The sequence below is a fragment of the Onychomys torridus genome, chromosome 12, assembly GCF_903995425.1.
Source record: "Onychomys torridus chromosome 12, mOncTor1.1, whole genome shotgun sequence".
In the NCBI taxonomy this organism is placed as follows: domain Eukaryota; kingdom Metazoa; phylum Chordata; class Mammalia; order Rodentia; family Cricetidae; genus Onychomys; species Onychomys torridus.
The window spans coordinates 2,713,172-2,740,537 of NC_050454.1; the positions used below are offsets into that span (position 1 = coordinate 2,713,172).

At 48.4% G+C, this 27,366-nt stretch overlaps 2 protein-coding genes and 1 long non-coding RNA gene across 7 annotated transcripts in view; 2 read left to right on the forward strand and 1 right to left on the reverse strand.

Moving 5' to 3' along the window:
• Map3k13 (mitogen-activated protein kinase kinase kinase 13) overlaps positions 1 to 17,657 on the forward strand; it is a 172,602-nt gene extending 154,945 nt beyond the window's left edge. For all 3 annotated transcript variants that reach the window (XM_036204144.1, XM_036204143.1, XM_036204145.1), the window contains 4 exons: positions 6,107 to 6,875; positions 9,496 to 9,563; positions 10,177 to 10,474; positions 12,239 to 17,657. In XM_036204144.1, coding sequence (XP_036060037.1) covers positions 6,107 to 6,875; positions 9,496 to 9,563; positions 10,177 to 10,474; positions 12,239 to 12,340 — 1,237 coding nt within the window. In that variant the 3' untranslated portion in view covers positions 12,341 to 17,657. The remainder of the gene's footprint in view (positions 1 to 6,106; positions 6,876 to 9,495; positions 9,564 to 10,176; positions 10,475 to 12,238) is intronic.
• A 1,013-nt stretch (positions 17,658 to 18,670) lies between these two features.
• Positions 18,671 to 25,640, reverse strand: Tmem41a (transmembrane protein 41A). Its single transcript, XM_036203660.1, has 5 exons — positions 25,419 to 25,640; positions 24,055 to 24,208; positions 22,364 to 22,525; positions 21,470 to 21,608; positions 18,671 to 19,474 (listed from the first exon to the last, which is right to left on the reverse strand). Exons 1-5 carry the CDS (start codon positions 25,622 to 25,624, stop codon positions 19,254 to 19,256), a joined length of 882 nt encoding a protein of 293 aa, XP_036059553.1. The 5' UTR covers positions 25,625 to 25,640; the 3' UTR covers positions 18,671 to 19,253.
• Positions 25,290 to 27,366, forward strand: part of LOC118593973 — a 43,176-nt gene continuing 41,099 nt past the window's right edge. For 2 of the 3 annotated variants that reach the window (XR_004946315.1, XR_004946316.1), the window contains exon 1: positions 25,290 to 26,113. This is a non-coding gene — a long non-coding RNA (uncharacterized LOC118593973). The remainder of the gene's footprint in view (positions 26,114 to 27,366) is intronic. The other variant, XR_004946317.1, reaches the window with a different exon arrangement.

Below are 27,366 nucleotides of genomic sequence, written 5' to 3' on the forward strand. Positions count from 1 at the left end.
CTCACCAGCAGCACATGGCCTGTGGTAAAACCAAGTAGGGAGATGAGAGAGAGCATGGCACAGACCCCATGTCACTTGGCCTTTTTCAAATCCAGTATCCTTATGGGTAAATGGTATCATTATGTTACATGGGATTTCTTTCTATTCTTATAACCCTTAGAAACAACTGAGTTAATCCTAACTATTTTTGACACAGTGGTCTGTGCATATTTTATCAATGTATTTACTTAGCTCTTCTTAATAACATAAAACTCACCACCAAAAATAAAAACAGGGCATTGATAATTATGTATACCTAGCTGAGTGGTTCCCCATACTCTACCTCTGCATGGAATTTTTATGACTTTTGTTTTGTTTGATTCTGTTGGTTTGTTTGTTAGACATTTACCCACACTGGCCTCATACTCAGTGTCGTCCTGTCTCAATCTCTTAAGTAGCCAGGGTAACAAACATGTGTGATCACACTTCACATGTGTGAAGTTTGAATAGTGTGAAATCATCTTTAGGGCACTGGTGTTCAAAAGCAGGGTTTAGTTTTTAAGAGATCATTCTTTCCCTATCTATCTATCTATCTATCTATCTATCTATCTATCTATCCATCCATCCATCCATCCATCCATCCATCCATCCACCCACCCACCCACCCACCCACCCATCCATCCATCCATCCATCCATCCATCCATCCATCTATCTATCTATCTATTTTTATGTTATGTCCTCGAACTTGCTCTGTAGACCAGGCTGGCCTCAAACTCAGAGATCTTCCTGCCTCTGCCTCCTGAGTGCTGGGATTAAAGGTGTGCGCCACCATACCCAGCTTCTTTCCCCATTTATAACACTGGCTTTATACTCGTTTAATCTCAGTGGAGTTACATTTCTGTGTAGAATGTATGTTTAGCTGCATGGGGCCCCAAGTTCAATGCACCTTCCAAAACAGAACACCTTTTCACTCCTTTTTTAGAATTACCAAATGTGTTGAGCCTTATAATTCTGACATGCCAGAGAACTGGCTCCATCCCAGACAGGTTACTATAAAGGAGAGAATGTCCTGGGCTTGTAAGAGTCAAACCAAATGCAATAAGAAAATAGGAGAAACACAAGCCAATAATGTATCCCTAACTTTTAAATGTTTATTAACTTAGAAAGTAGTAGGGTTTTTTATGACGTTTTCATACATTCTTAGATTTGGTTGACCTTCCCTGCAACTCTCTTCTCTCTCCTGTTCCCTACCTTGAAGTGTGATCCTAATTAGTCTTGACAATCAATGGAAACCTGGAGTCAGATATTGGGATAAAAGCTGAAAGATAAGAGAAGCAGAGTAGTCAGCCACCAGAAACTTCTTACCTCTATGAAATCTCAGACCTGATGGACGGGTGATCCTGTCTCTACGAATCCTCAGACTGAATGGGTCAAGATCCTGTCTCCACCCACCTTATATTTCTGTCTCCACCTCCTGGGTGCTGGGCTTAAAGGCATCTGTCATCACCACCCAGCCCTGTTTCTCTGTTAGACTGGTTCAATCTCGTGTAGCCCAGGGTGGCCTTGAACTCCTGATCTTCCTGCTTCTCCTCCCAAGTGCTGGGATTAAAGGTGTGTGCCACCACTGCCCGCCCCTATGGTTAACTAGTGGCTAGTTCCGCCCTTATGTCCCATCTCCACGCTCCCCATCCCTGCTTAAACCCTCCCACCCTATGATCTCCCTCCACACTCCTATCAGATGTATCCTGTAACCCTCCCTACTCTTCTCCCTGAAGCCTTGCCCCTGACTCTCAGGGGCCCTTTCTAGTTTTCTGACCTCCACACGTGCTCATTCACACAAATACATCTGTCCACATTTGAAGCTGGAATCCACATCTGGCAGAGAACATGGGGAGTTTGTCTTTCTGAGCCTGGGTTACCTCACTAAATATAATATTTTTCAGATCCATCGGTTTTCCTGCATTTTCCATAGTTTCATTTTTCTTCACAGCTGAATAAACTTCCACTGTGCATATGTGCCTCATTTCCATCATCCTCCCCTCTGTTGATGTGTGTAGACTGCTTCCATTTCCCGCCTGCTGTGAGTAGAGCTGCAGTGAACGTGTGTGTGCCTGTGTCTGTGTCTAGGCATGCAGTCTTCAGGTGTATCACAGGAGTGATAACACTAGGGTGTATGGTAATTCCAGTTCTAGCTTTTGGAGGAGCTCTTCATTTCCACAGTGGCTGCACTGGTTTCCACTCCCACCAGGCGTGAATAAGTTCCTTTCTCCACACCCTTGCCAGCATTTGTTGGCATTTGGTTTCTTGATGGTCACTAACTGAGGTGAGAGGAATTTCAGAGCAGTTTCAGTTTGCATTTCCCTGGTGGCTAAGGGTGTGAGCTGCTGTTTTTTCAGGTGTGTGTGTGTGTGTGTGTGTGCATAGGTGTGCCCATGTGTACAGGTGCACATGTATGTATGTACAGATGGAGAGAGGTCATTCTTGGCTGTTGCTCCTCAGATGACATTCACATTGTTCTTTTGAGACGGGGTCTCACACTGGCCTGGAGTCCACTAAGTAGGCTAGGCTGGCTAGCCAGTGGGTCCCAGGTCTACCTGTCTCTGCCTTCCCCTCCTCTCCCCCCCAGTCCCACCCCCAAGCTGACCATGCAGCCACGCCTGGCTTCTTCTTTTAAACATGGGTGCTGGGGATCAGACTCATCTCCTCGAGCTTCTGTGGCAAGCGCCTTGCTGACTGAGCTGTCTCCCCAGCCCTGTTAGCTTTGTTTAGTCTTTATCGGCCATCCGTATTTCTTCTTCTGAAGATGTTTCGTTCAGTTCCTTAGCCTTTTTCTTTCTTTTTTTTTTAAATTTTGGTCACTTATGTTCTTGTTTGTTTTGGGGGGCTCTTTGTATATTTGCATATTGATCCTCTGTCGGGTCTTTAGCTGGCAAAGATTTTTAGTCCTGTTCTGAAGGCTGCCCCTTCATCCGGTTAGCTTGTTTCCTTTGTTGTGGAGACACTTTTTAATTTCATGAGGTCCTGCTTGTCAGCTGTTTTCTTATTTCCTGAGTGCCAAGAATATTTCAGAAGGCTGTGTGGACAGTGAACATTCTAACATAGTAGTACAACTACTGCCATCCTAACTACTAACGACCACATCACGAGCTAGTTCCAGGTCTCTATTAACTTATTGCCCTGACCATCAAGAGTTGAGAAACTGTTTCCAGTGGCAGCTGGCACTGTCCTTGTTGGCCGGCTGTACCTTCAGGTGGAGGTTGTCGATCATTAGAGACTTCATTTCCAAGGCAGAGATCAGAGAGAAGAGCCCAGAAAAGAGCGTCTGAAGTCCCGCCTTAACTTACCGTTTAGTCAAGAACTAGAAGGGAACTGGGCGGGGTTCCATTTGCTTTCCGTTGCTATGACAAAACATTGACCAAAACCAACTTGGGGGGAAAAGGTTTCTTGTTTGTCTGGGTTTTGGCTTACAGGTTAGAGCCAACGGTCCAGGGCAGCCAAGGCAGGACTCAAGCAGAGTCATGGAGGGACACTGCTCACTGGCTTGCTTCCAGGCTTCCAGTCAGCTTTCTTATACAGCCCAGGCCATGTGTCTAGGAGTGCCTAGCCGCAGTAGACTGGGCTCTAATCTATCAGCTAATAGTTAGGAAAATACCTCATGGTTACACCCACAGGCAAATCTGATAGAGGTAATTCTTCACTAAAGGGTCCCTCTTGGGACAATATGTCAAATGACAACCAGGATCTGCCATCACAGTTTCATGGTTGGCCTGCTTTCCATAGACTTCAGTAAGGGTATAGAAGTCTGAAAGAGAAGCTTGACCTAGGAAAGAGCTGTGCCCTGGAGTAAAAGTCTCCCAGGTCAAAGAATCGTTCATCTTTGTGATAACAAGCCCTCCCCTTCCCTCTCCCGCCCCTTGTGATACTGAATGCAGCTATGAAGTGGCTGGTGTGACAGTGGGAGCCAGGCACTTTACTAGTGTGAAGAGGCAGAGCAAGGTTACTCCGTGGGTTTTGCCTGTCTCCTCCTATCTTGAGACAGTCCTCAACTCTCCTTTGGATGCCACCGCAGCCTGTGACCTTGAAAGTCCCTGGAGGACTCCCTTGTCTCGGTAGAAGCCCTTGAACCTCTTCCATCCGGGTCCTCTCTACAGCTCAAGCTGACCAGTGGTGTCTGTTTGCAGTGCTCTGGGGCTTGCACAGCGGTGTCCCAGATGCTGCAATCAGTGGGGAGGGACTAGGGCAGCCTGCAGAAGGGGCTGCTGCTTACCCTCTTCTAACCAAGGCCACCACATCTGGGTGCCTCACAATTAGCTGAAAGAGTGTGTTGCTGTTTAAAAAAGAATGTGTGGAGCTTCGAGTTGTAAAACCTCCTGCTGCTTTGTGTCCTGTCTGGTCCTAAGGCAGTGCTGCTGTCTGGTAAGAGAGAAGAGATCCTGAACCCATCCTCAGCTCAGAAACCACTTGTTTACATGTGCGCTGGGATTTCCTTTCATGCTCTGGCTTCCTCCTGCATGTGACCTCCCCAACTGGTCCTGTGGGCACTGGGACACTGAGTGCGGCCTCCTCCCAGTAGGATGGAAGTAGAATGTTAGGTTGGGGGATGGAAGTAGAATGTTAGGTTGGGGGTGTAGCCTAGGTGATAGAGTGGTTTGGTTTTGTTTTTTCTCAAGCAAGAGTGCTGGAGTCTCGACGGAGGAACGTGCTGGAGGAAAATCATGAGCCATAGTTACCTTTTAGAGCTTTATTGGGAGAGAGAGGGAGAGAGGGAGAGAGAGAGAGAGAGAGACAGACAGACAGACAGACAGACAGACGATGCGTCGGGAAGAGAGCGGAAAGTAGAGTGTTCTTATAGCATGCACAAAGCCCCAGACTGAGTTCCCAGTGTGGTACAAACGGGCACAGTGACATGAGCCTTCAATCGAAGCACTGAGGAGGTAGAAGCAGGATGATTAGCTCAAGGTGATTCTCAACCAAGTTCAAGACCAGCTTGAGCTAGGGACCCTGTCTCAAGGGAGGAAAAGAAGAAACCCACTGTGGCTTCTCACCAGCCCTTTCTCGCTGCCTTTGTCTGTCCCCCAGGCTCTTTCTCCCTCTCAGACCCCTCCTTTCCTGCCTGCCTTTAGGATTTATTGAGTACCTGCTGTATACAGGATAGATCTTTCCAGTAGACCGTGTCTAGATCAAACTCCTTGAACATTTTAGATCTTGCCAATGAGCCCGAGGTTTGTTCTGTGGTATCAAACCTCTTTCCTTTGGGAAAGACAGCATGCCCAGATGTATCATTAGACTGATTAGTCTGATGTGAGCAAACTCCCACGCCCATACCTTGCTGGGAGGGTACCAGGCTGACAGCCAAGACCACAAGGAAGACATTAAGGACCTTGTAGAACAAAGCTAGTGACCCAGAATCCAGAGGAATAAAAGCTGCCAGTAAGACAGCCCAGCTGATAACAATATGCAAAACTGATGACCTGAGTTCAATCCCCAGATCCCACAGTAGAAGGAGAGAACCGACTCTCCAAAGTTATGCTCTGTCCCCCATAATGTCCTTCATGGAACACACGCGCACGCACACACACACACACACACACACACACACACACACACACACACACACACACACACACACACCATGTGTACCTCCCACAAGAATAATTTAGAAAGAAATCGTTGGGAGTGACATTTCGATTGTTTCCCAGGTCTTGCTGTTTTGAACAGTGCTGTAGTGTACCATTAAGCAGCCCTCTGTGTACATCCGCTGTCTCTATTGGATAAGTCCCTGTGTCGGTGAATGCTGACTGAAAGGGTATGTGAAACCAGGTGGGTGGCTCACAGTACTAGGTCCAGTATTCAGGAGGCTGAAGCAGGAAGATTCCCATGAGTTTGGAACTAGCCTGGGCTACAGAGTAAGATCCTCTCTCAAACAGACACACAATAACGATGAAGTGTGTAGGCCTCGGCATGTAGCTGAGCAGTAAGGCGCTTGCCTAATAGGCACAAGACACCGGATTTGATCCCCAGAGTTGCAAATTTACAACCCAAGGGCGTATTCTAAAGCTTGGCGCATTTTACCCCAATGCTAAACATGTTTTGATGTGTTTGAAACAAATCTGTTCTTCTTCCCAGGCCAGACCTGTTACGATCTGAAGGGATCCCCAGTGCAGAGGTGGCTCCCACTGCATCCCCTCTGTCTGGAAGTCCCAAAATGTCCACGTCAAGCAGCAAGAGCCGATACCGAAGCAAACCTCGTCACCGCCGAGGAAATAGTAGAGGCAGCCACAGTGACTTTGCAGCAGTCTTGAAAAGCCAGCCGACCCAGGAAAACTCACCCCACCCCACTTACCTATATCACACTCAGACTCCCTGCCCGTCTCTCCATGAGCATAACTCCCTCCAGCAGCAATACCAGCAACCCCCTTCTGCCCTGCCTCAGAGCCGCCATCCCCGACTCAATATGCATGGGCAGGACATTGCAACCTGTGCCAACAACCTGAGGTATTTTGGCCCAGCGGCAGCCCTGAGGAGTCCACTCAGCAATCATGCTCAAAGACAGATGCCTGGCTCCAGCCCGGACCTCATCTCCACAGCCATGGCGGCAGACTGCTGGAGGGGTTCTGAACTTGAGCAAGCTGGACCCTGGGGCTGCTGCCAGACCGAAGGCTATGATCCCTGTCTCCAGTGCAGGCCAGAGCATTCTGGATCTTTAGATGTTCCCACCACTGAGCCAGTGGGAAGCAGCCCAGACTGTTCCAGTACACCAGCACACAATCCTCTTTCAGGAAATGCCCAAGGCTCCAAGAGAATGGAGGCAAATGGATTCAGTGGCTGTCAATCTGGTATTTCTCATCAATTCACACCCCCAATGCTACCTCAAAAGACACGGCCCCTTCAGAAGGTAAGGTATGACAAGAGTAGCCCGTCACTGCCATCAAATGATGTCAGAGTCAATCATGTGGTGCACATTATAAAACTGGACATCAAAAGGTGTGCCTTTGGAAAGGGTGAGCAAACAGAGCACAGATGTTTCTTTTGCTCTAAAGACTTCTCCCTCCACAGTATTCCAGTGGTAGGCCAGGGAGTTGATTTGAGGGATTACTGAACTGGGAGACCAGGATAACCATATATTAAAGACATAGTCAAAATGTTTGCAAACTATTGTCCTAGAACTCTAATCTTGAGGGGTGGCCCAATGAAGTTTGGGAAGTGGAGACTCCTGGTGCACAATGGCACACATGGTCTTGGAGAAGACACACCGTGGACTGCCACCTAACACTCCTGCATCCATTTGACTGCAGAGCTTTTTAAAACTCGAGCTCCCTAATCTCCTCAGCACCAATGCTCTTTACACTATAACATTAACAACCATCTTGACCCAGCTAGTTTTGAATCATGAAACCTGTTTGTCTTCTCCACTGGCTGCCTTGCAGTCACCCTCTGTGGTGTTGGAGATCTGAGCTAGGGTCGTCCACTTAGCACCTCTGGGAATCCACCACTGTCCATGCAAAGGGCCCAGTAGTGGACTCTGCCATGCTGGTCGACTTGAAGACTACATGAATTAGTAAGTAGAGAGCATCTAGAATGGCATCTGGAATGCAGCCTGCTTAATGTTAGCTTGCCTTGCTAAGGTTTCTAACAGAGGTGATTGTGAGAAGTGTTTGGAACATGGTACACATTTAATCCTAAATATTGCTTCAGCTCATCATCATGGCTGAGGGGAGGGGAGTGTAAGGTGAGCTTGTTTGGTCGACTAGATACTTCACGGGAAAGGAGCGACAGCCAGGGACTGTGTGCTGTCTCAGAACTGGGTGCCTTCCTCCACGTGTGCCACTGCTGCTGGCTGAGCAGAGGTCCATGTGAGGTCGATGTGAGCTAATCCATTGTGCATCCAACCCAACCCCTGGAGCCGGTAACATAGAGTCCGTCCCTCTAGAATGTACTGGATGGCTGGTTGGCCAGTTGGTTGGCTTGGTTGGTTTGGGGGACAGAGTCTTGCTATGTAGCCCAAGATGCTCTCAAACTCAGAATTCTCTTGTCTCAGCCTCCTGTATGCTAGGATTATAGACATACACCACTATAGCCAGCATCTGCCTTTGCCCCCAGCCATCTCGCCAGCCTGGCTCACTGACTTTTACCTACACGGTTCTGTAGCCATCTCAGTGGCCAATTTTAAAGCACTTTCATCAACCCCAAAGAAACCCACACTTTTTCTTAGTCACTCCATGTTGCATGTGCCTTTGAGCCACCCTACTGCCATTTAGATGCCATATATGGTTCTGCAGGCCCTAGCACTTGGAGCACATTCAGCTTCATTGGAACTGCACACCCCATGCAGCTCAGCTTCTCTTTCCCAACATGCATTTCGGTGGGGGTTCCTAATGTAATTGCTCGTCTTGGCAAATCAGGATTACTAATTCCAGCTCTGTCTTTCCTATTGTTAAGAAAAATGCATGTCAAAATACAATGAATAAGATTGTGATATTTTAGAACTGGCTTTTGTAAATGTAAATTACTTTCAACCTTTGGATCCTTTCCACTGGCTCAGTGGTGGGTCCGTCTAAGCTCCTAGGAGACTGTAATCCAGGGACTGTGGTGCTGGGGTAAGGACAGTTGATCTTACCTATGGCTGATTTTCTGCCCTTAGTGCCAGAGGAGATCTTCCTTATGGGGAAGATTAGCTGCCAGCCATTCACTTAGGCAGCTGCTCACATCAGCCACAGAACCCAGTAACCATCTCAGTGGTCCTGGCCAGAGCAACCTTGTCCCCATCAATGTGTAGACTCGGTGAAGAACTGAAAAGCAGTGACTATAGATACTTAGGAAATGCTGTTCTGGAGTTGAGTATACACGGGTCATTTTTACCTTTAACACTGTGTGACATTTAACACCGACATTTAAACACCGTAATCTTCACAAAACTGAACAATTGATTTGGACAGAGGAAGCACTTGCCGGGCTTGCAGATCTGGAAAGCCCCTCCAAGGTGGAATTTCTATGGAAGGCCTAGAACCACTGGCAGTTACAGGAGTGTCCCAAATCCAAGACCTCGGCAGCTTCCTCTCCACTCTCCTCCGACACTTGCATGGGGCCTCCACCTCCTGAAGGCAAAGGGAAACTTTTGTGTCTTCTAGCACCTGGTAAAGGGCCTGTTGTCATGGAAACGAGGACCACTGCTGCTGAGTGGAGGGTACATATGGATGTGTTGGTTTGGGCTGCTTTGCTTTGGTATTAGGGAGTTGTTTGTTTTGTTTGTTTTTGAGACAGCATTTGACTAAATAGCTCAGGATGACTTGGAACTCTCTATGTACCTGGGCTGCCCTCAGTCCACCTGCCTCAGCTCCTGGAGTGACAGGATTCCAGTTGTATGCTCTCCTACTGGGATGGGATGGAGATGTTTGAAGACGCCGCAGTCAGCAAGCTATCACTAAACCCCTTTAGAATGAAAAGTAAATCTGTTCGAGTTCATGAGAGATGGGAATATTCTGAAGTCAATAAAGGTCTTCTCTCCTTGTCCTCAGAGTGGAGATGACTCCTCAGAAGAGGAAGGGGAAGTAGACAGTGAAGTGGAATTCCCTCGAAGACAGAGGTAAAGCCCCCACAAGCCTGTGACGATGTTCAGTGTCCTGGGGAAGCTCCCGAGGATGCCGCAGGGGCTCAGCTAGAGAGCTGTCTGCAGCCACTTTCCAGGGAAATTGAACAAGTGCTGATGTCTTCCCATCGCATGTCTGCAGGCTGTTCTGCACAACAGGTCACAGGTCATCAGATTCATTTTCACAGAACCTCACAACGAGGAGCGTGAATATAGATGCACTGTCACACTCCAGAACACAGTGTCTGGTTTGGAAGGGGTGGCACACAGTTTGTGGTTCAGGTGGTTTCTGGCTGGCCTCCTGGTGTTAGTCTGTTCATGCTGCCATAGTCAAATACCACAGACTAGGGGGTCTAAGAACTACACATATTTCTCCAGTTGTGGGAACTGGGCAGTCCAAGGTGGTGGTGACAGTGATTCTGTTCCTAGTCACAGCTTTCTTCCTAGCTTGCAGACCACCTTCTTCCTGTGTCCTCACATGTCAGAGATGGATAAATAACAGAGAATTTGGGGCGGGGCCAGAAGCTAACAGGCTCCCGTCACTCTGGCTGATTGACAAGCCAGGGAGCCACTCCTCCTCTGGTTAAGTCTGTGTTTTCCCCGTTTCCAGGCCCCACCGCTGTATCAGCAGCTGCCAGTCCTACTCAACCTTTAGCTCCGAGAACTTCTCTGTGTCTGATGGAGAGGAAGGGAACACCAGTGACCACTCAAACAGCCCCGATGAGTCGGCTGACAGACGGGAAGACCGCCTGGCAGAGAAACTGGACGACCTGCTGTCCCAGACGCCCGAGGCCCCCATCGAGATCTCCTCCCACTCAGATGGGCTGTCTGACAAGGAGTGCGCTGTGCGGCGCGTGAAGACACAGATGTCCCTGGGCAGGCTGTGCGCCGAGGAGCGCGGCTACGAGGTGGGCACCTCTCCCTTCTCCTCACTCCACTAGGCCCTTCCTGCCTCTTTGGGTTTAGAGCATTATGCTAATTCGCTTTCCATTGCTCTGATAAGCGACTTGGGGAAGAAAGGGTTCATTTCAGCTCACAGCTCACCGTCCATCATTGAGAGAAGCCAGGGAGGGAACCAAAGCGGAGCAGGAGCCTGGAGGCAGAAGCCGAAGCAGCGGCAGTAGAGGACAGCAGCTTGCTGGCTTGCCCCCACCCTGGCTCGGCTTGCTTTTTTCCTTCCTTCCTTTCTTTCTTTCTTTCTTTCTTTCTTTCTTTCTTTCTTTCTTCCTTCCTTCCTTCCTTCCTTCCTTTCTTTCTTTCTCTTTCTTTCTTTCTTTTTCTTTCTTTCCTTCTTTCCTTCCTTCCTTCCTCTCTCCTTTTCTTTCTCTTTCTTTCTTTCTTTCTTTCTTTCTTTCTTTCTTTCTTTCTTTCTCTTTCTCTCTCTCTCTTCCTTCCTTCCTTCCTTCCTTCCTTCCTTCCTTCCTTCCTTCCTTCCTTCTTTCTTTCTTTTAAAACCCAAGCCCCCCTGCCCAGGCAGTGGTACCACCCACTGTGGGCTGGGTCCTCCCACATCAATTGTTACAAGAAAAGGCAACCCAGAGACTTACCTTGAAAGCATTTCTCCAGTGAGGTTTCCTCTTCTCAAATGTCTCTAGCTTGTGTCACGTTGACAGAAGAATTAACTGCACAAGTAGGTTCAGGCCTGGGGTCGTTATCATTTTCGGTTGGTAGATAAAATATACACTCCCTCCACGAAGTAAATAAAAACATGTAGCCGTGGGGTTCTCTGAGTAAGGACAGTGTCTCACAAATGAGGCAGAGACATGAAATGTTCCAAAATCCCACCCCTACCCCACTCCACGCCCTCACTCATCTCCCAGTCCTGTTAAGGACTGAGCGTCCCTCCCTCCCTGCCCTCACTCTCCTCTGGAAGACGTTGCCACAGCCCAGAAGATACAGTGCTTCTTCTGTAGACTCCTACAGCCTTTGGAGAGCCAGGAAACTGAGGTGTTTGTAGGTGTAGACCCTGTACTCAGACTGCCTAGATGCAGACCCCAGCCATTCAACCTACCATGTGACCCTGGCAAGTAGCTTAACCTCTCCCAAGGTCAATTTCCTTACCCTTACAATGTGTGTGGTATCTATCAAATCTACGAGACATGACCTACTTCAGCAGGTGAGTCGATTGCCATGAGTAGACTGGACGAACAGATGTAAAGGACTTACGGTACGTGGTACCCCGCCCTGGAATGCTATGGAGATGGGATGGGAGGGAACTGGCAAGTTGCCACAGCCACCATGGGAATCACCAACTTTCTTTTCTACATAGAAAAGGGTGTCAGGGCTGGAGAGATGGCTCAGAGGTTAAGAGCACTAACTGCTCTTCCAGAGGTCCTGAGTTCAATTCCCAGCAACCACATGGTGGCTCACAGCCATCTGTAATGAGATCTGGTGCCCTCTTCTGGCATGTAGACAGAACACTGTATATATAATAGATAAATAAATCTTAAAAAAAAAAAAAAAAAAAGAAAGGAAGGAAGAAAGAAGAGGGTGTCATAAGCTCCCCGAGAACAGGACCCAGTGTCCTTTGTCAGCTCCTGTAACACGGGGAGTTCAGCTCACCTTCAGTGAGGGCTGTAGAAGTGAGTGAAGGGCTGTCACGTGGGACGTGTTCAACATGCCCTCCCTGAGGGTTGTAAAGAGAATTAAGGTCTCTTGTCTGAACTTTGCAGAACCCTGTGCAGTTTGGTGACTCGGACTGTGACTCTTCAGAGGGGGAATGTTCTGATGCCACCGTTAGGACCAGCAAGAACTACAGCTCTGCCACGTGGTGACAGGGGCTCTCCATCATCGAGACGCTGGCATCTCAAATCCTCTCCAGCCCTCGACTCCTCCCTCCTCCTGCATTTGTCTGGGAGGAGTGGCCCAGTCCCAGAAACAAGCTACACTGACAGGAACATGAGATTTGTCAAATCTCTGGGGAAATACTCAAATGAAATTCCCTCTCACTGAGCATTTCAATCAAGAATGGCAGGGATCTATTGTATCGAAAACTCCAGCTACTGTAACATTGATATTTATTTTTGTTGGACATTTTAACACTTTGTATTGTAAAGAGTGAACTATATATGATACACAGACACAATAATTTCTTTACAAAAAAAAAAAAAAAGGAAAGGAAAGAGTCTTTAGGAGCAACATTTGGAATTTGCGGGGCTAGGAGGTGTCACTGTCGCTTGAACACAGGACCAGGTCTTTTGTCCATGCTTGAAGAGTTGTAATGAGACACAGTGAGCATTTAAAACACAGGCCAAAGGAAATGCAGCCACATTAAGTCTCCGCAGGGATGGAAATGCCTGGAAGTTGAGTGATAGGCACCAAAGCCTTGGAGGGCATGTGCTTCCTCAGCAAACAGAACCGTAACTGCACATCTGGAATTGCATTCCTTAAACATTGAGCAGGATCTGGCAGTACAGGTTACGGTGTCATCAAGTCTTGCCCTTAGCAAACACTTCCCTTTAAATGCTGCTGCTGTCAGGGCCGTGACCAGCACGGTCTTTCAGACCCGTGTGCCATTCTTCTCTCCTCCTTCCCACCTGCTGACCACTCCTTTCAGGAAGTGGAAAAAGGGGTAGGAAAAAAAGAGCATCTGTGACTTAAGAGAACATGCCTGTAAAACTTCCTTTTCAGGATGGAGGTTCAGCTGTACATGCAAGATGGCACAAGCCCTCTCCGGACCCCAGTTGTCTGTCTACTGGAATCATATTGATTCACACAGAAGGCAGCTAGGATGTGTGTGTCCAGTGTCCAGTCCCAAACCATCTTCATTTTTGTTGGTAATCTCATTCTAGCTTAGAAGCTTTAGTGGCTGGCTGTCACTGTAGCAGAGCAGGCGGAAGAAGCAGTGTGCAGAAGGTGACCGTCTCACCACATTTTCATTCTGAATCACTACAGTTTTGTTTAGTGGGGTTAGGAAAATTCTAGAAGGAATAGCTGATGCTAAGCAGGTAATTAGGATTCCTTTAGTTTCTCAAAAGCATGTGACTTTTCCTGTGTCCAGAGTCCTGGGCTGTAAAAAGTACCCCGAGGTGCTTTGTGGAGTCTTAGCTTGAAGCTGGAAAGGTCTCCCAGCCCCCTGAGGACTGGAGTACAGGTGGGCACCCCCATGCCTGGCTCAAAGATGCCTCATCTAGAATTTGTAAGTGTACACATTAGCATGACTCCTATGTCTCCAATGCAGGCTTCTGCCAAGTCCAAACTGGCTGGATTCTGGCACTGCATCCTGTAAGGATGTTAGGTATTAAGACATTCCAACCCCAACGGAAATGGTGCCCCTGGGCTGGGTGTCATTGACTGCATCGGCCAAAAATGAAAAGCAGGAGGGGATTTAGAGCCGGTCTTCTGTTTGACCCTCCTTTGTTTACACTTTATGTTGAGACATTGATTTTAAAATTTAGTGTCTATAATTTTTAGCTCATAGGAAGAATGAAGGAACATGTTTAACTTAGAAAGCAGTATTGTTTTGTTAAATTATTCCATTTTGTATGAACTGTAGCAGGACTACACAGAAGAGCTTAAGTTATGGCATTATTATTGTTTTATTTTATGTTGTCATGATTTTCTGTTGACCAGAAGGTATGGCTTGTGATGTAGCACAATGACTGTTTCTTGCTAACCATGAATTATTATGGACTCCTGTGGGCCTAGTGAAATTCTGGGGCTGGAACCGTCCTCTGGAATGCCTGGCATTCCTCAGTGTATCCCCTTGTTTCCTGAATACAGCATCAGTGATCTGAGGAGGTGTGCTCTGCCCTGACACCCAATGGGTACACTGTGATTTTTTTTTTTTTTTTTTTGATTGTAAAAACTCCTGAATGGGCAGATGACCAAGTTGGTGACCAAGTAGTTCAAAAGTCCCCAAAGTCACAAACTTTCTCAAATGTCTTAAAAATAAAATCATGGCACTGTAGTAGAAGCAAAAAGATTTAATGCTCAAACAGCAAGACAAAACGTTTCTGCAGGGGCTCAGGAGTTTTAAGAGCGCACACAAAGCTGGTCCTCCTTCCCGCTGAGTCCCACAGATTGGGAAGAGTGGAAAGACTAGAAACGAAGAGAAGTGTGTAATGCCTCTGTGATGTCCTTCTATAACAGACGAGTTCTGGGAGGTGGGGCGTTAGGGGTCACAGGGCTGGGAATGGCATCAGAGGCAGTATTCCCTCATCCTCCAGCCTCTGGTCCCTTATTCCTTGGAATTGAGACTTTTTCTGTCCAACACAAAGCAGAGCCAGCTCTTCGTCCTGCTCCGTACCCACCTTTGGTGGCAACAGAGAAACATGAAGGCCAACTTCTCTCTGGTACCTTTCCATGTTGGTCCTCCCAGAAAACCCACCCTACATGCCAGTCTTCATCAGCATTCTGAATTCCCATCCTCCCTCCCTGTCACACTAAGGCCACCTTTATCTGGATTAACCATTATAGGCAGTCTAGGCATGTGGCGGTGACTCCAGTCATTCACGGTATCATCAAGAGAGGAGTAAAACCCAGACTATTCGAGTGACATTATGGCTCTAAGCAAGGTTAAAAGAGAAAAATAGTCTCTAGCCCGCCCTTCCTCCACAGCCTGCCTTGTAGGAACCAGGAAACTCAGACTGACTGTGTTTCCTTGAAAACATTATAGTCATCAGAAGAACGCTGAGTGGAGAGTTCAGGGAACATGAGAGCCAATTCTTCTGTGCTGTTAGCTGCCACCATGCTTCGGTGCTCTGAGAAGCCTGGCCAGACCGATTTCAAGTTCCGTCACTGATTGAAGGATGAATATATATGTTCTTTAGCCATCTGTTTTTGACTACCAAGATGAATTTTGTTTTTGTATTGCAGCAAGCACTGGATTCTTTCTTTTCCTAAATCATGTCCCTGAATAAAAACCCCTCTTACAATTGCTTAGCACAGGAATGGAGACACCTGTATCCACTTTGACACATACCTCACCTTAGCTAGCTGCAGGACTGTGGGAGATCCTGCCAGGACAATGAAGTGATGTTGTAAGGTGTCTTGGGTAGCCTGATTGAAGACTGAGTATTTTAGACCTTTAGTTCCACCAAATGAATCCTGGAATTAAAGTCATTTTGAGTCAGTACTGTCTAGTGCTTACTCGGGGGCCTTTGTGCTAAGCCGTTCTCCTAACCTGCTCTAGGGCATGGAGGGGTGGCTTTGAAGTTCCTGTTACTAACTCAGGGTTGTCAGTGTCCCCATGAGGCAGCACTGACGTCTTCTCAGTGGGAATGTGTTCCTATTGATTCAGTGGTTTACTGCTTTTTCTCTTGTTCTTATGTCTCATGGTTTTAATGATAATTTGTTTTATTCTTTGGGAATTTCATACATGCATACAATGAAACACGGTCATATTCACTGCATTCCCCTTCCATACCCTACTCAAAGCCTCCTCCTCCTGACCTCGTGCTTTTGTATGGGATGGTGTGTTTTAGGTGGTTGTTTTGGTAACTCACAAGTCTAGCAGTGCCACCCATGTGTGCGTGTGTATGGAAACATCCCCTGGAGGATCATGGGAGTGACCCCTCCTGTCCACCCACCCCCCAACAGCTGTCAACTACCAGGCGCTCCTCAGTGGTGTAGGGCCTGGAGATCACCTTCCCACATCAAACTCTCTATTTTTAAAAAATGTCTAGCTGGGTTGGTAGCATATACCTTTAATCCTAGTTCTGGGAGAGACAGAGAAGACAGAGCTCTGACTTGACCCTGTCTCCGCTGCCCTGTTCCACGCATACCTTGTTTATTTCTCCAGAAACTGAAACACTACCATGTGCCACCATGGATCACCTCTGCACTAAACACCATGGGCATGATCATTTACTGAACACCTTATGGCTCCCTGCAGAGCCGTGCTTACAGCCTCAGAGCCACTTACAGCAGCATCTGGAGCATCATTCATGACTTGTTGGAATTTGTGTGCAGTGTTTATTATCCCAGCTCTGAGCTCACAATTGTTCCCTAAAGATGATTCTAGACCTTGAGTTCCCTGGTGGGCAAGTGTAGGACCATGCCAGTGGTCGTCTCATGGGTCCCCAAGGCTGACGGGGGCATGCCCTGACAGGCAGAGGGCCACTTGAAGTCCAGGTGACTAAGCACCAGTGCATCTCTACGCAGCCACACTGCACTGTACCAGATGAACACACTCTTCCCAGTCTATGAGCTGAAGGTCGGGTGTACAGTCTGTTATGTATTTCCTCCCAAAATGCTGTGAGAATGATGTGAGATTTTTTTTGTCAAGACTTCTCTTCAGCTGTCAGTATGGATTCAGTGCCTTTCCAGGCAGCAAGGTTTTTCTTTGCTGATGCCATAGAACAAATGTCCCAATGTGCTCACCACCCCCTTTAGACTAGCTCACTAGATGTGTCTGTTTGCTTATCTGTATGGTTTAACCGGCATTGCAAATGCCTGTCCAAACAAGAATGAACTGAACTAGGCTGCTGAGTGGAGGACCCAGTGGAACCCAGAACACTTCTCAGGGACAGGAGGCTAAAGAGGATAGCTCTCAGAAACAGAGAAAGAGCTTGGTTAGGCTTTGGTAAATGCCACACGCACGGCAAAGGTGTGACAGCAAGATTTCAGGTGCCACATCCTCAGCAGATGGCAAGGCCATTGTCAGGAGGCTTCCAGCACAATCACAGCCCTGCTTCCCAGGGCCTCTGCACAGCACTGGAGGTCACTGGTGTCTGGCCAAAGACCACGGTCCTCCCATGGCTACAAGCTAGAGGGCCCAGCCACATGTGCAAGCTATCAGGAAAAGGTATCTTGACCACACTACCCCAATGGCTCTCCACCTCTAGAGTTCCACTTCCCAGAGGATGGGGAAACCTTTTGAGTCTTTTTTTAAATGTTTGTATGTCTGCTCCCATCCCTCCCTCTCTTTCTATGATTATTTATTACAGTCATTTGAGTTCCATTGATTTAGGGCAAATGAATTTCTAGAACCTATGTCTCAAAATGAACCCCCTTGTCTCCTTGAAGCTCCCAGGTCCCTGGCTCTGTGTCATTTTCAGAAACTGGCTCTGCTTTGTACTGAACAGCAATGGGAACAGGAATGATGACGAGAACAAACCAATGCATGAAATTAAACAAACTATACCTGTGTCTTCTGGTCCTGTCTCTTCCTAAAGGTGCTGCTGATGTGCACAAGCTGCCCTGCCAGGGTGTGCAGGGAAGGGCGAGCTGGCTTCTGCAGCCAGGACTCTCACGCTTCAGAGGCAACAACTAAAGTCAGTTTCCACTTTGTCTTGAGTTTTCCCATAAGAGCTTAGGCGGGCACTCGGCTTCTTCCTGAGCCATCTGCTGCCATTCCTGCAGCTGTCCTGTTACCATGACATCACCCTTAAAGACGCCAAGAGAGGCGAACGGGGAGCTGGCATAATTTGGTCAGAGGCCTGCTGGGAGTGGAAAGCTAAACTGGTCTTGTGGATTATATTTTTCAGCCAATTCTGGTCCCTTTGGAAAGGGCATTTTGGGGTCAGCAATGTGTACAGACAAGCCCTTATGTTCTGTCTTCACAGTAGAATGTTTATGTCCATGGATTTGGGAAATCACTTCACCTGTGAGCTCATCCCTGATAAGGCACACTTGTGCAAAATCTTGCTGGGGACACACGTCTGGGGAGCCCGAGAGTGAAAAAGGACACACATGCAATGGGGGAGAAAATCCATCTTCTCTCTCTCCCTCTCTATTCCAAAATGCTCTGGAACCATTGGCTTCGAGCATAGTGTCCTCATTAGAAAGGCCTCTTTTATACATTTTTTTTTTTTTTAATGAAAGCCTTAAAAAAAAAAAAAAAAGCCATGACATGGAAATCCACTCTTACTGTGGAGCCTGAGTACACACATCAGGCCCAGATTGAAGCCTTGGCAAGACTCTTGGCTGAGCCCAGGCTTGAGACAAACACACCAACCCAGCCTGTGATGCCTTAGAACAGCAGTTCTGCTGAGTCCTTGTCGTGAGTTGTTCCTATGAGGCCCAAGCCCACAGAGCTGTGAGCTCAGGTGCAGAGGTCCACAGTCCAGTGCCACAGCTGCAAAACGCCACCACAGCTCCGAGTGACTACAAAATAGCCCAGCAATCACGCCATCCTCAGAACACATTCAGAACATGCAAAGCTGTCTCCATTCATATTTAATCATGTTTGGATCAGCTTAACTATCAAGACATACAACCACAAGGAGCTTAGATGTGGACAGAAACATCAGTGTGTGAACGCAGTATTATAGGAATCATTGCACTCAAGCTGTGTGTGTAAGTCTTGGGCAGTTCGTCACATGTCCCTTGGCTTATGGAGAGGTAGATCATCAGCAAAAAGGTAGAGAAGACACTCTTCAAGAGACTAACGGGTTGGAGTTCTGTGTGACACTAACACCCACAGGGACTTAACAGGAGTACCTGCTACACAGCCTGTCCAAAAGGCCACCCTCTCCCAAGACATCTCAGGGACCGGCAAGAGGCAAGTCCAGCAGACTGAGTCCCCTGGTCCAACATAGAACCAAAACAAGATTTTCTAGAAAGCAGTCCATTTCACAGAACCCTGCTAAACGGGACCGGACCCTCAAGCAGAGTGCCCTCTGCGCACACTAGACGCTGTTGAGATCACCTTTTGAGGGCAATTAAAACACAGTAAGGACATTAAAAGGACCATCACACAGATCAGCAGCAGCGTCCAGGGCTGTGGTAAACACGGAACCTGTGTCACTTGTCCTTCCTGCCACCCAGGCAACTGGTGTTGCTCCTGTCACTCAGCGCCAGGTGCTTCCGGCTAAATTTCTTGATGAGGGTTCCAGGAACCAAAGCGACCAGGGCAATGGCCAACAGCTTCAAGATAGTTTCCCAGGAGAAGAGAGCATCCAGAGACGTAAGAGTGGACAGGATGGAGCCTGTCTGCACGCAGATGAAATTGTATGGGATCAAACCTGGAAAAAGGGAAGTAGAGATGGTCTATTGATGGGCAGGATGGTAGGAAACGGCACTAGATAATGGCCAGGGATTCAGAACAGTGACTCTAGCTATCTGTCCAGCTCTTAACCCCTTAAACAATCTACCTCCTGCCTTTTCTCCCCACACTTCCTATACACCCCTGTCTTCTCCAACAAAAGGCCTCACGATGGGCGACACAAACATACACATATACATATATATATATATGTGTGTGTGTGTGTATATATGTGTGTGTGTATATATATATGTATATTACAATAAGGAGAATTTACTACTCACACAGTAAAAAATAACTCAGAGAGTGAGCTGAGAGAGAAATGCTGGAGTCCATGCACCTGCTGAAGGGGGGACCCAAGAGCCAAACCAGAGAAAGGAGACCAGCAACATGAAATTTCTCAGTGTGCATTAAAGTATTTCAAAACCCAACAAACAAAACAAGTTTTTTTCAAAGTACAACTCTGTATGTTCTGCATTCTTTTGAGAATTCAGCAAGGCTTTGGACACCAAAGTCTGTCTGCTAGCTGGGCAGCACATGGCATTAAAAATTCCTTTAGAGTCAGGCTTGGTGGCATATGTTATCATTTCAGTCATCAGGAGGCTGAGGCAGGAGAATAGCAACAAATTCAAGGCGAGCCTGGACCTTATGCTGAGACTTGTCTCAAAACCAAAAACAACAGCCCTGTGATGTTTAAGAAAAACAAAACCAAAAACACCCAAGTCTGGCATAATGTAGTATGTCTTTAGCACCAGTACTCAGGAGAGAGAGGCAGATGGATCTCTGTGAGTTCCAAGACTTCCTGGTCTACATAGTGAGTAGAGAGCCAGCCAGAGCTCCATAGTGAGATCCTGTCTCAAAAAGAAATTGCAAGCCAAATATAGTGGATGCCTATAGTCTAGCTGGAAGGCTGAAGCAAAAATCTGAAAGTTTGAGGCCAGCCTCAGCTACATAACACAGCCATATCACAAATAATAAGACAGAATACATTCTTAGGCTCTGCCTCAGAGAGCCTAGTACCTTGCTTCTGCAGTACAGCCCTGTGCCCTCATTTTAGGAGCCGCTTCCCTGCCCCTATTCCTGAGTTTCTGATTGGTTAGGGCCCTGATAACTCGCCCCTCTACTTCATTGAAGAACATGGAAGAAAATGATCAGGCAGTTCAAGGTCTCACAGGTCGGCCCTCAGGAAGGAATCTGTCTCCAGAGTCCTTCCAGGCTGGTGTCACTTCGGTAATGGCAAGCTTTTAAGCCCCATTAGCAGAGGCGCTGAGGTACTCAGCAAGCTGCTCTAAGAACTGGCTGTGGTCAGCCTCCTTCCAGTTCTCTCAGACATTCCTATTAATAGCGCCTGCTCCATTGCACACTTGTTAACGTGGACACAAACCCCTGACTGTTGTCCTCTAACACTCTAAGGAAGGTCTCAGCATCTTTGCCCCTGGTTCAAGGACGGTGGTGGTTTACTGCAGTGAGAAGGTACCACTCACAGATGGGTGGGATGTGATCGCTTTAACTTGCAGTAAAGGTGGCTGAAAGCCCACACTTAAAAAAACACTGCTCTTAACCCCAACTCTAATCCGGCTAAGTGATTTCCAGGGGGAAGTATGGCCATGCCGTTCTCAGAAGACAGATAGGGGCTTCCCTGATGCCAGACCTCCCCATGGTGCCAGAAAGGAGCTCCCTCTCTCTGCACCAGCCCTTCAGCCTGCTAGCACATCTTGGAGTCAAGTCACCACGTGGTTTACAGAGATGACCCTATTCAATCCCAGTGCCCAACACATAAGAAGTACTAAATATGGGCACGGAATGAACAATCCTTAGTTGCTCCAAAAGTATTTGTATGTTCAAGCCAGAGGAGGGTTTGAAATCAGAGAAGACTGTTGTGTCAAGTGGCAGGCTTGAAGATGCCGTGGGAAGCACACGGCCGGTGGCGGTGACAGAGGGCAGTGCCTCCCCCAGCCCCTCCCCCATATCTTACCGATAAGCACGGAGAAGAAAAACTGCACGATGGGGATGTTCAGAATCGGAGCTGAGAGGTTCAAGAACCAGTTCGGTGTCATGGGGAAGAGTCTCAGAAACAGCAGGAAAAAGAACAGGCTGTTTCTGTTCTCCTCCACCTGCAGAGAGAGCCCACCATCAGGAGCAGAAGGGCTCTTGACCACGCTCTGAAGCTGGACAGCTCCTCCCCAGCTCCTCCCCTGCCCCTTCCCCTCCAGGCTGGGAATGATTTCCCCATTTTGCAAACACTACTAACAGCTGCCCCTGGTGGCTCACACTTATAATCCCTGCACTCAGGAACTCCAGAGGCCGAAACAGGACGACTTCCATGCCTTTTATGCTGGCCCGAGTTACACAGTGAGACCTTACCTCAAGAAAAACAAAAACTGGGCTAGGGAGATGCTCAGATGGTAAAGCTTTGGCCCTGTCAGCACAAGGATCTGCATTTGATCACAGTACCCATGTCAAAAAAAAAAAAAAAAAGCCTGGGGCTGGGGCACAAGCCTGAGATTTCCCAGTGCTGGGAGCAGAGACAGGAGGATTCATGAGGCTTACTGGTCAACCAGTCTAGCTCAGTCAAAGACTCTCTCTCACATGTGTGCGCGCACACACACACACATGCACAAAATTAACCAAATAAAGAAATAAATGAAAACATAGTAGCTGAGAATCAGAGGGGTCAGAAACTTAATTCAAAGCCATAGAGCAGGTAATAACAAGAACTGGACTGGGATTTGATCACAGGTCTGTGCTTCCTAGACACCACACACGAACCCTTCCAGGTAGGGTGAAGGAGCACTGTGGGAAATCCCTGCTCTCGGTCCTCTCAGACCAGGAGCTCAGAGACCTGGCCATCAGGTGTGCCCCACCTTACCTTCCTCTGCAGCAGGGCCACTTTATCAGGAAAGTAGGAGATGACCAGCTGTTTGCCGAAAACACTGGAGAGCAGGTAGCAGCATGTGGCGCCCACGGACGTCAGCACACAGCACAGCAAAAGTCCCAGCCATGGCCCAAACAAGGCGCCAGCCAAAACATTCTGCAAAGAAAGCAAGCCGTCAGCCATGAGAACACTTAGCCGCTGCAGTGGGCTTGTCCTGGAGTCTGTGCATTGCCTCTCTCACTTTCACTGGCTTGTCCAGCCAACGTCCAAGGCCCATTTTAAAGAGGTGAATGAAAACATGGAACTGTAAGCCTAGCCTTAGGCTCTGCCCGCACCCTTACGAGGACCAGGCCTAGCACTCAGTGGGCACTGGCAAGTTAAAAAAAAGAGACTAGGTGCGGACATTACCTGGCTGTGGCAAGTGCTACAATTACCCCCGCAATTTCACCAGAAAGGGGAAATGAAGCTCCCAAGCTATTTCACTATTGTGTAGACCAGGAATGTTCCTTCAGTAATCCAAGTAAGATGCTGTCTTTGTTTTTCATCTGATTAGTAAGCTCACACTGGGCTTCTGTGTTGGCCAGTCCTAATTGACCTTTAAAGCCTTCGATTTACAAGAACAGAAAAGTTAATTCACACTCCACAAGCGCAGTCTGGCTGGTGAACATCATCCTGCCTCAAAGCATGGGACCCAGAAGAAAGCATGTGGGAAAAGCCGAGTGTGCTGGCACACACCTGTAATCCCAGCACTTGGCAGGAGGATGGCTTTGAATTCAAGGCCAGCCTGGGCTAACATACAAGTTTCCAGACCAGTCTGTGCTACAGAGCGAGACTTCGTCTCAAAACATGAACTGGACAGAAGGCGCAGCAGCTAGGAGTGCTTCCTGCTATAGTGGAAGACCAGTGTTTGGATCCCAGCACCCACGTGGGGTGGCGGACAACTGCCTGTAACTCCAGCTTTGGGGGATCTGGTGCCCTCTTCTGACCTCCACAGGCACCTAGACACATGTATGTACACAGACATACACAGATCATAAATAAATCTACAAAGCATGAACAAGTGAACAAATGGGTGAGCAAAGGTCAGCAAACAGGCAAGAGGGGACCTTGGCCATGAGGAGGCTGTGACACATACTTGGTCATGAGTCCTGAGTAGTCCTCACCATACCCTCTGTCTTGTGCTACCCCTACCCCATTCTACCGGGGAGAGAGAGCCTCACAGCCAAGATCACACTAGGCAGGATTAAAACGCACCTCAATTCTGGGTGTGCAGCCCTTACCAACCTAGGCTATATATACACAGCACCAAGCAGCAGCTGGCTCTCTGTCCTGAAGCATGATCAGCTCAAGGGGAAAGTCAGTCCAGGGTCAGCTCAAAGGACTTAGCTCTGGACCTCCCGAATCCAGCTCCCTTTCTCAGACATGTCTGCTCTTCTTCCCGTTTCCAACCCCCAACCTGCTTGGGTAGGTCTAAACGGAATCTGGAGCAGGAAAAGGTGCTGGGGGAGGAGAGGGAATCAGGACTACAGGAAGCTTGGAGTATCACTCAATGCTGAATGCCCATTCAGGACAGCCTCTCTACACTGGTGCTTCATGTCACCCTGCCGCACAACTAAAGGGGTTTCTGGAGGAGCGGCCACATGTCACAGAAGAGGAAAACAGTTGGAAAGAGGGCAGGCACTGACCAGGAAACTGGAGCCAGGGATGGCAAAGCCCTGTTTGTAGAGGTAGGCACTGCAGAAGAGCAGGACCACGTAGGCCTGGTGCTCCTTCCGGTACTCCCGGAGGACTTCGGAGAGCTCCCGCAGCTCGGCTAGGTCTGAGGGGAACCACAGTGACCTAGGGATTGGAAAATCAGATGGAAACATGGTTCCAGAGAAGCCTGGTGCCTAAGAAAGTTATTTGACGTGTCTTCTTCCTAGAGTGAGTTTATAAACATGCAATCTGGCCATCTGGGAATACACACAAAGATGAATTCCAGGCGATAGGTGGCCCAATAGAACACAACAGAGGCAGATCGGAGAGCCCTAACTTGGGAGCAAGAGATCTTGCCGGCATCCCCACTCTGCTATGTCCTGGTTTTGTGACGCTTTCCTCCCCTAAAAAAGGATCTGGTACTGAATAACCACTAAATTCCCTCTTTATGTATTCAGGGGGTGTAAGATGGAATTCCACAGCCTCCCCCATGCTGAGCATCGCATCCCCAGTCTCTTTTTGATGTAGTCCAAAAAGGCAAGTATATTCATTATGAGGCAAACGCTGAACATCCTAAATTGCCTTCCTTTCAAGGAGACCCCCTCCCCAAGCAAGCCCAGAACTATTTGGACACCGTGCTGCCCTAGATGTACTAGGCAAAGCAACAGTTTCAGCATTTAAAATGATATCTATCTCACTTCATATATGCAGCTTTCCTGATAATGTGGCAGGCATGAAGCCAACCCTTTCCAAGCGCCTGCCTTTTCACCCTGCTCTAGGCCTGGAGCACTGTGAATCCGTCCAAGGGTCACAGTACAAAGACTACGCTGCCTCTGCCATCTCAACAGTTCTTTACTCCAGCAGAGATAAACCATGAGCAACCCCTCCTAGATCTCCTGAGTACCTCTGACATCCACAAGAGAGCTTTTTCGGCTCCAGTAAAAGACAATGGTTACTGAAAACAGCTGTCCTGCTACCCGCATGCCAGTTAAGCCTCTTGGTAATGCGGCAAGGCGCCAGGCACACTTCATATACTTTGAAAGTAGTACGCCGCAACTGGGAAACCCGCCCAGCAAGTCTACTGCCTCATGACTCGCTCATGCTGTCAGGGGGAGCAGAGTCAGGCAGGAAGAGGACAGACCGGATCATAGCCTCGTAACCCAAAGTCCGGGCTGCACCTCTCAAGATTGGCTGGTGTGGTAAAGTGGGTTGGGGAAGGAGAGCCACGGTGGCCGAGATGGCTGGGGCTGGAAGACGACCGCCCGAGCAGAGGAGAAGCGCCAAGGTCCCCCCGCGCATCACCTCCAAGTCTCCGAGCTCCGCCCCAGCCGCCGCCCCGCGCGCTCGCACTCACCGGCCTTGGGGCTCCTCGGCCGACGCCAGCCTCGGCCCCACGGGCAGCCGCGTGGACAGCAGGTACAGCGCGAAGGTGCAGACGCCGAATACCAGGAGCAGGCCGAGCAGCGCGCGCATGCCGCGGCCGGGCCGGGGAGCGCGCTCCCCGCGTGGCAGCGCCGAGCCTTTCCCCGTGCGCCGGCTGGGCGGGCGGAGCGCGTTCATCGACGGACGGAGGCGTGGTCTGCGCGGAGCCCCGCCCCCTCCAGGGACTGCTTGAGCTCGCTGGTCTGTGCGCTCCTGCCTTCTCCGCGCTGAGCTCCCCAGCACCGCCCCTTGAGTCAGAACTGGGAGATCTAGGGGTGAGTTGTGAGCCTGCCACAGCCAGCTTGCAGCATGGTGGTCAAACGGCCTGGTCCGTAGTCTGTCACACAAAGCAAATGTAGCCAACAAATGTGGAACTGGCGCTGATGGTGACCACCACAGAAAGAAACAGACTTGCCTTCTACCCAGCACCTAATGAGTGGGTGCTCACTATCACCAATCCTCATAAACACATTTCAGTATGTGCCTTAACGGATGAAAAACGGATGTTATAACTCTTGTCTAGGAGCTAGCACGGACAAACCTGTGACACACATCCGAGTCTTAGAGTCTGTGATGCTGGACGAGGTGGTCATGTGATTGATTCAGCACTTGAGGAGCGGAAGGACGGTGAGTGTAGTCATCCTTAATTACTAAGCAAAATCCAGAAAGGGGAAGGGTAGGAGGGTAGTGAGAATGGCATCTGCCAAAAGAAAACCCAGATTCTGATATCCAAAACTAGTGTGGTCCTCACGCTGTGTGAATTCTGAAAGAGGTGACTGAGGTTTGAGTTTACTCTCTAGGATGAGCAAGCAGGTAGAGGAAGGAGCGAATGAGCTAGCCCCGAGGAAGCCAACCTTCAGGGAAGCCCGAGGCTTGTGAGAAGTGAATGGGGATTGACAGCTTAGCGAGTACTAGGCTGGGGAACTGGTGGGCAGATAAATGATAGGTGGCAAGATAAGCCTGGGAGCTTTTAATAAGGATGGTTCCACCAGCCAGACATGTGGTGCACCTCTGCAATCCCAGCACTTGGGAAGCTGAGGCAGGATGGGGACTTTGAGGACAGCCTGGGGTTATACAATGAGAACCTGTTTTCAAAAGCAGGAAGGGGAAAAGGGAAGATTCCATTCTCATCTGAGAAAGTCTGCAAGCAAAAAATACTCTGAGTTAACTGTAAATGCCGTGGTGGGGAAACAAAAACAAAAACTGTTGTTGGTTCTTTCTACGATGGGGGCTGCCACCCAGCTCCTAAATAAATACATGGACACTTATTCTAATTTATGAATGCTTGGCCTTAGCTTGGCTTGTTTCTAGACAGCTTTTCTAACTTAAATCATCCCATTTCTCTTTAACTACATTTTGCCTCTGGGCTTTTTACCTTTCTTTATTCTATATGTTTTTTTTTTTTTTCTTCTTACTCCTTGGCTGGCTGTGTGGCTGTATGGCTACCCCCGTGTCCTTCTCTCCTCCTTTTCTCACTACTCCCCCTCTTCTTTAGATTTCTCTTCCTATTTAGTCCCTCTGCATGCCAGCCTTGCCTATCCTTTCTCCTGCCTCGCTATTGGCTGTTCAGCCCTTTATTAGACCATCAAGTATTTTAGACAGGCACAGTAACAGAGCTTAACAGAGATAAGCAAATGCAACATTAAAAAATGCAGCACATCTTTGCATCATTAAACACGTATTCCACACCATAAACGAATATAACACATCTTAATCTAATATTCCACAACAGCAAAAACAAAAACTAAAAAAGGGAAGGACCATAGCAGTGGGAACTGAGCAAGAGGGATAGGCTGCACAGCAGAGACATGAAGTGACAGCACATGTGGCTGACAAATTGGAGGAGGACTTCAAAGGGTCAAAAGACAGAGAGCATTTCA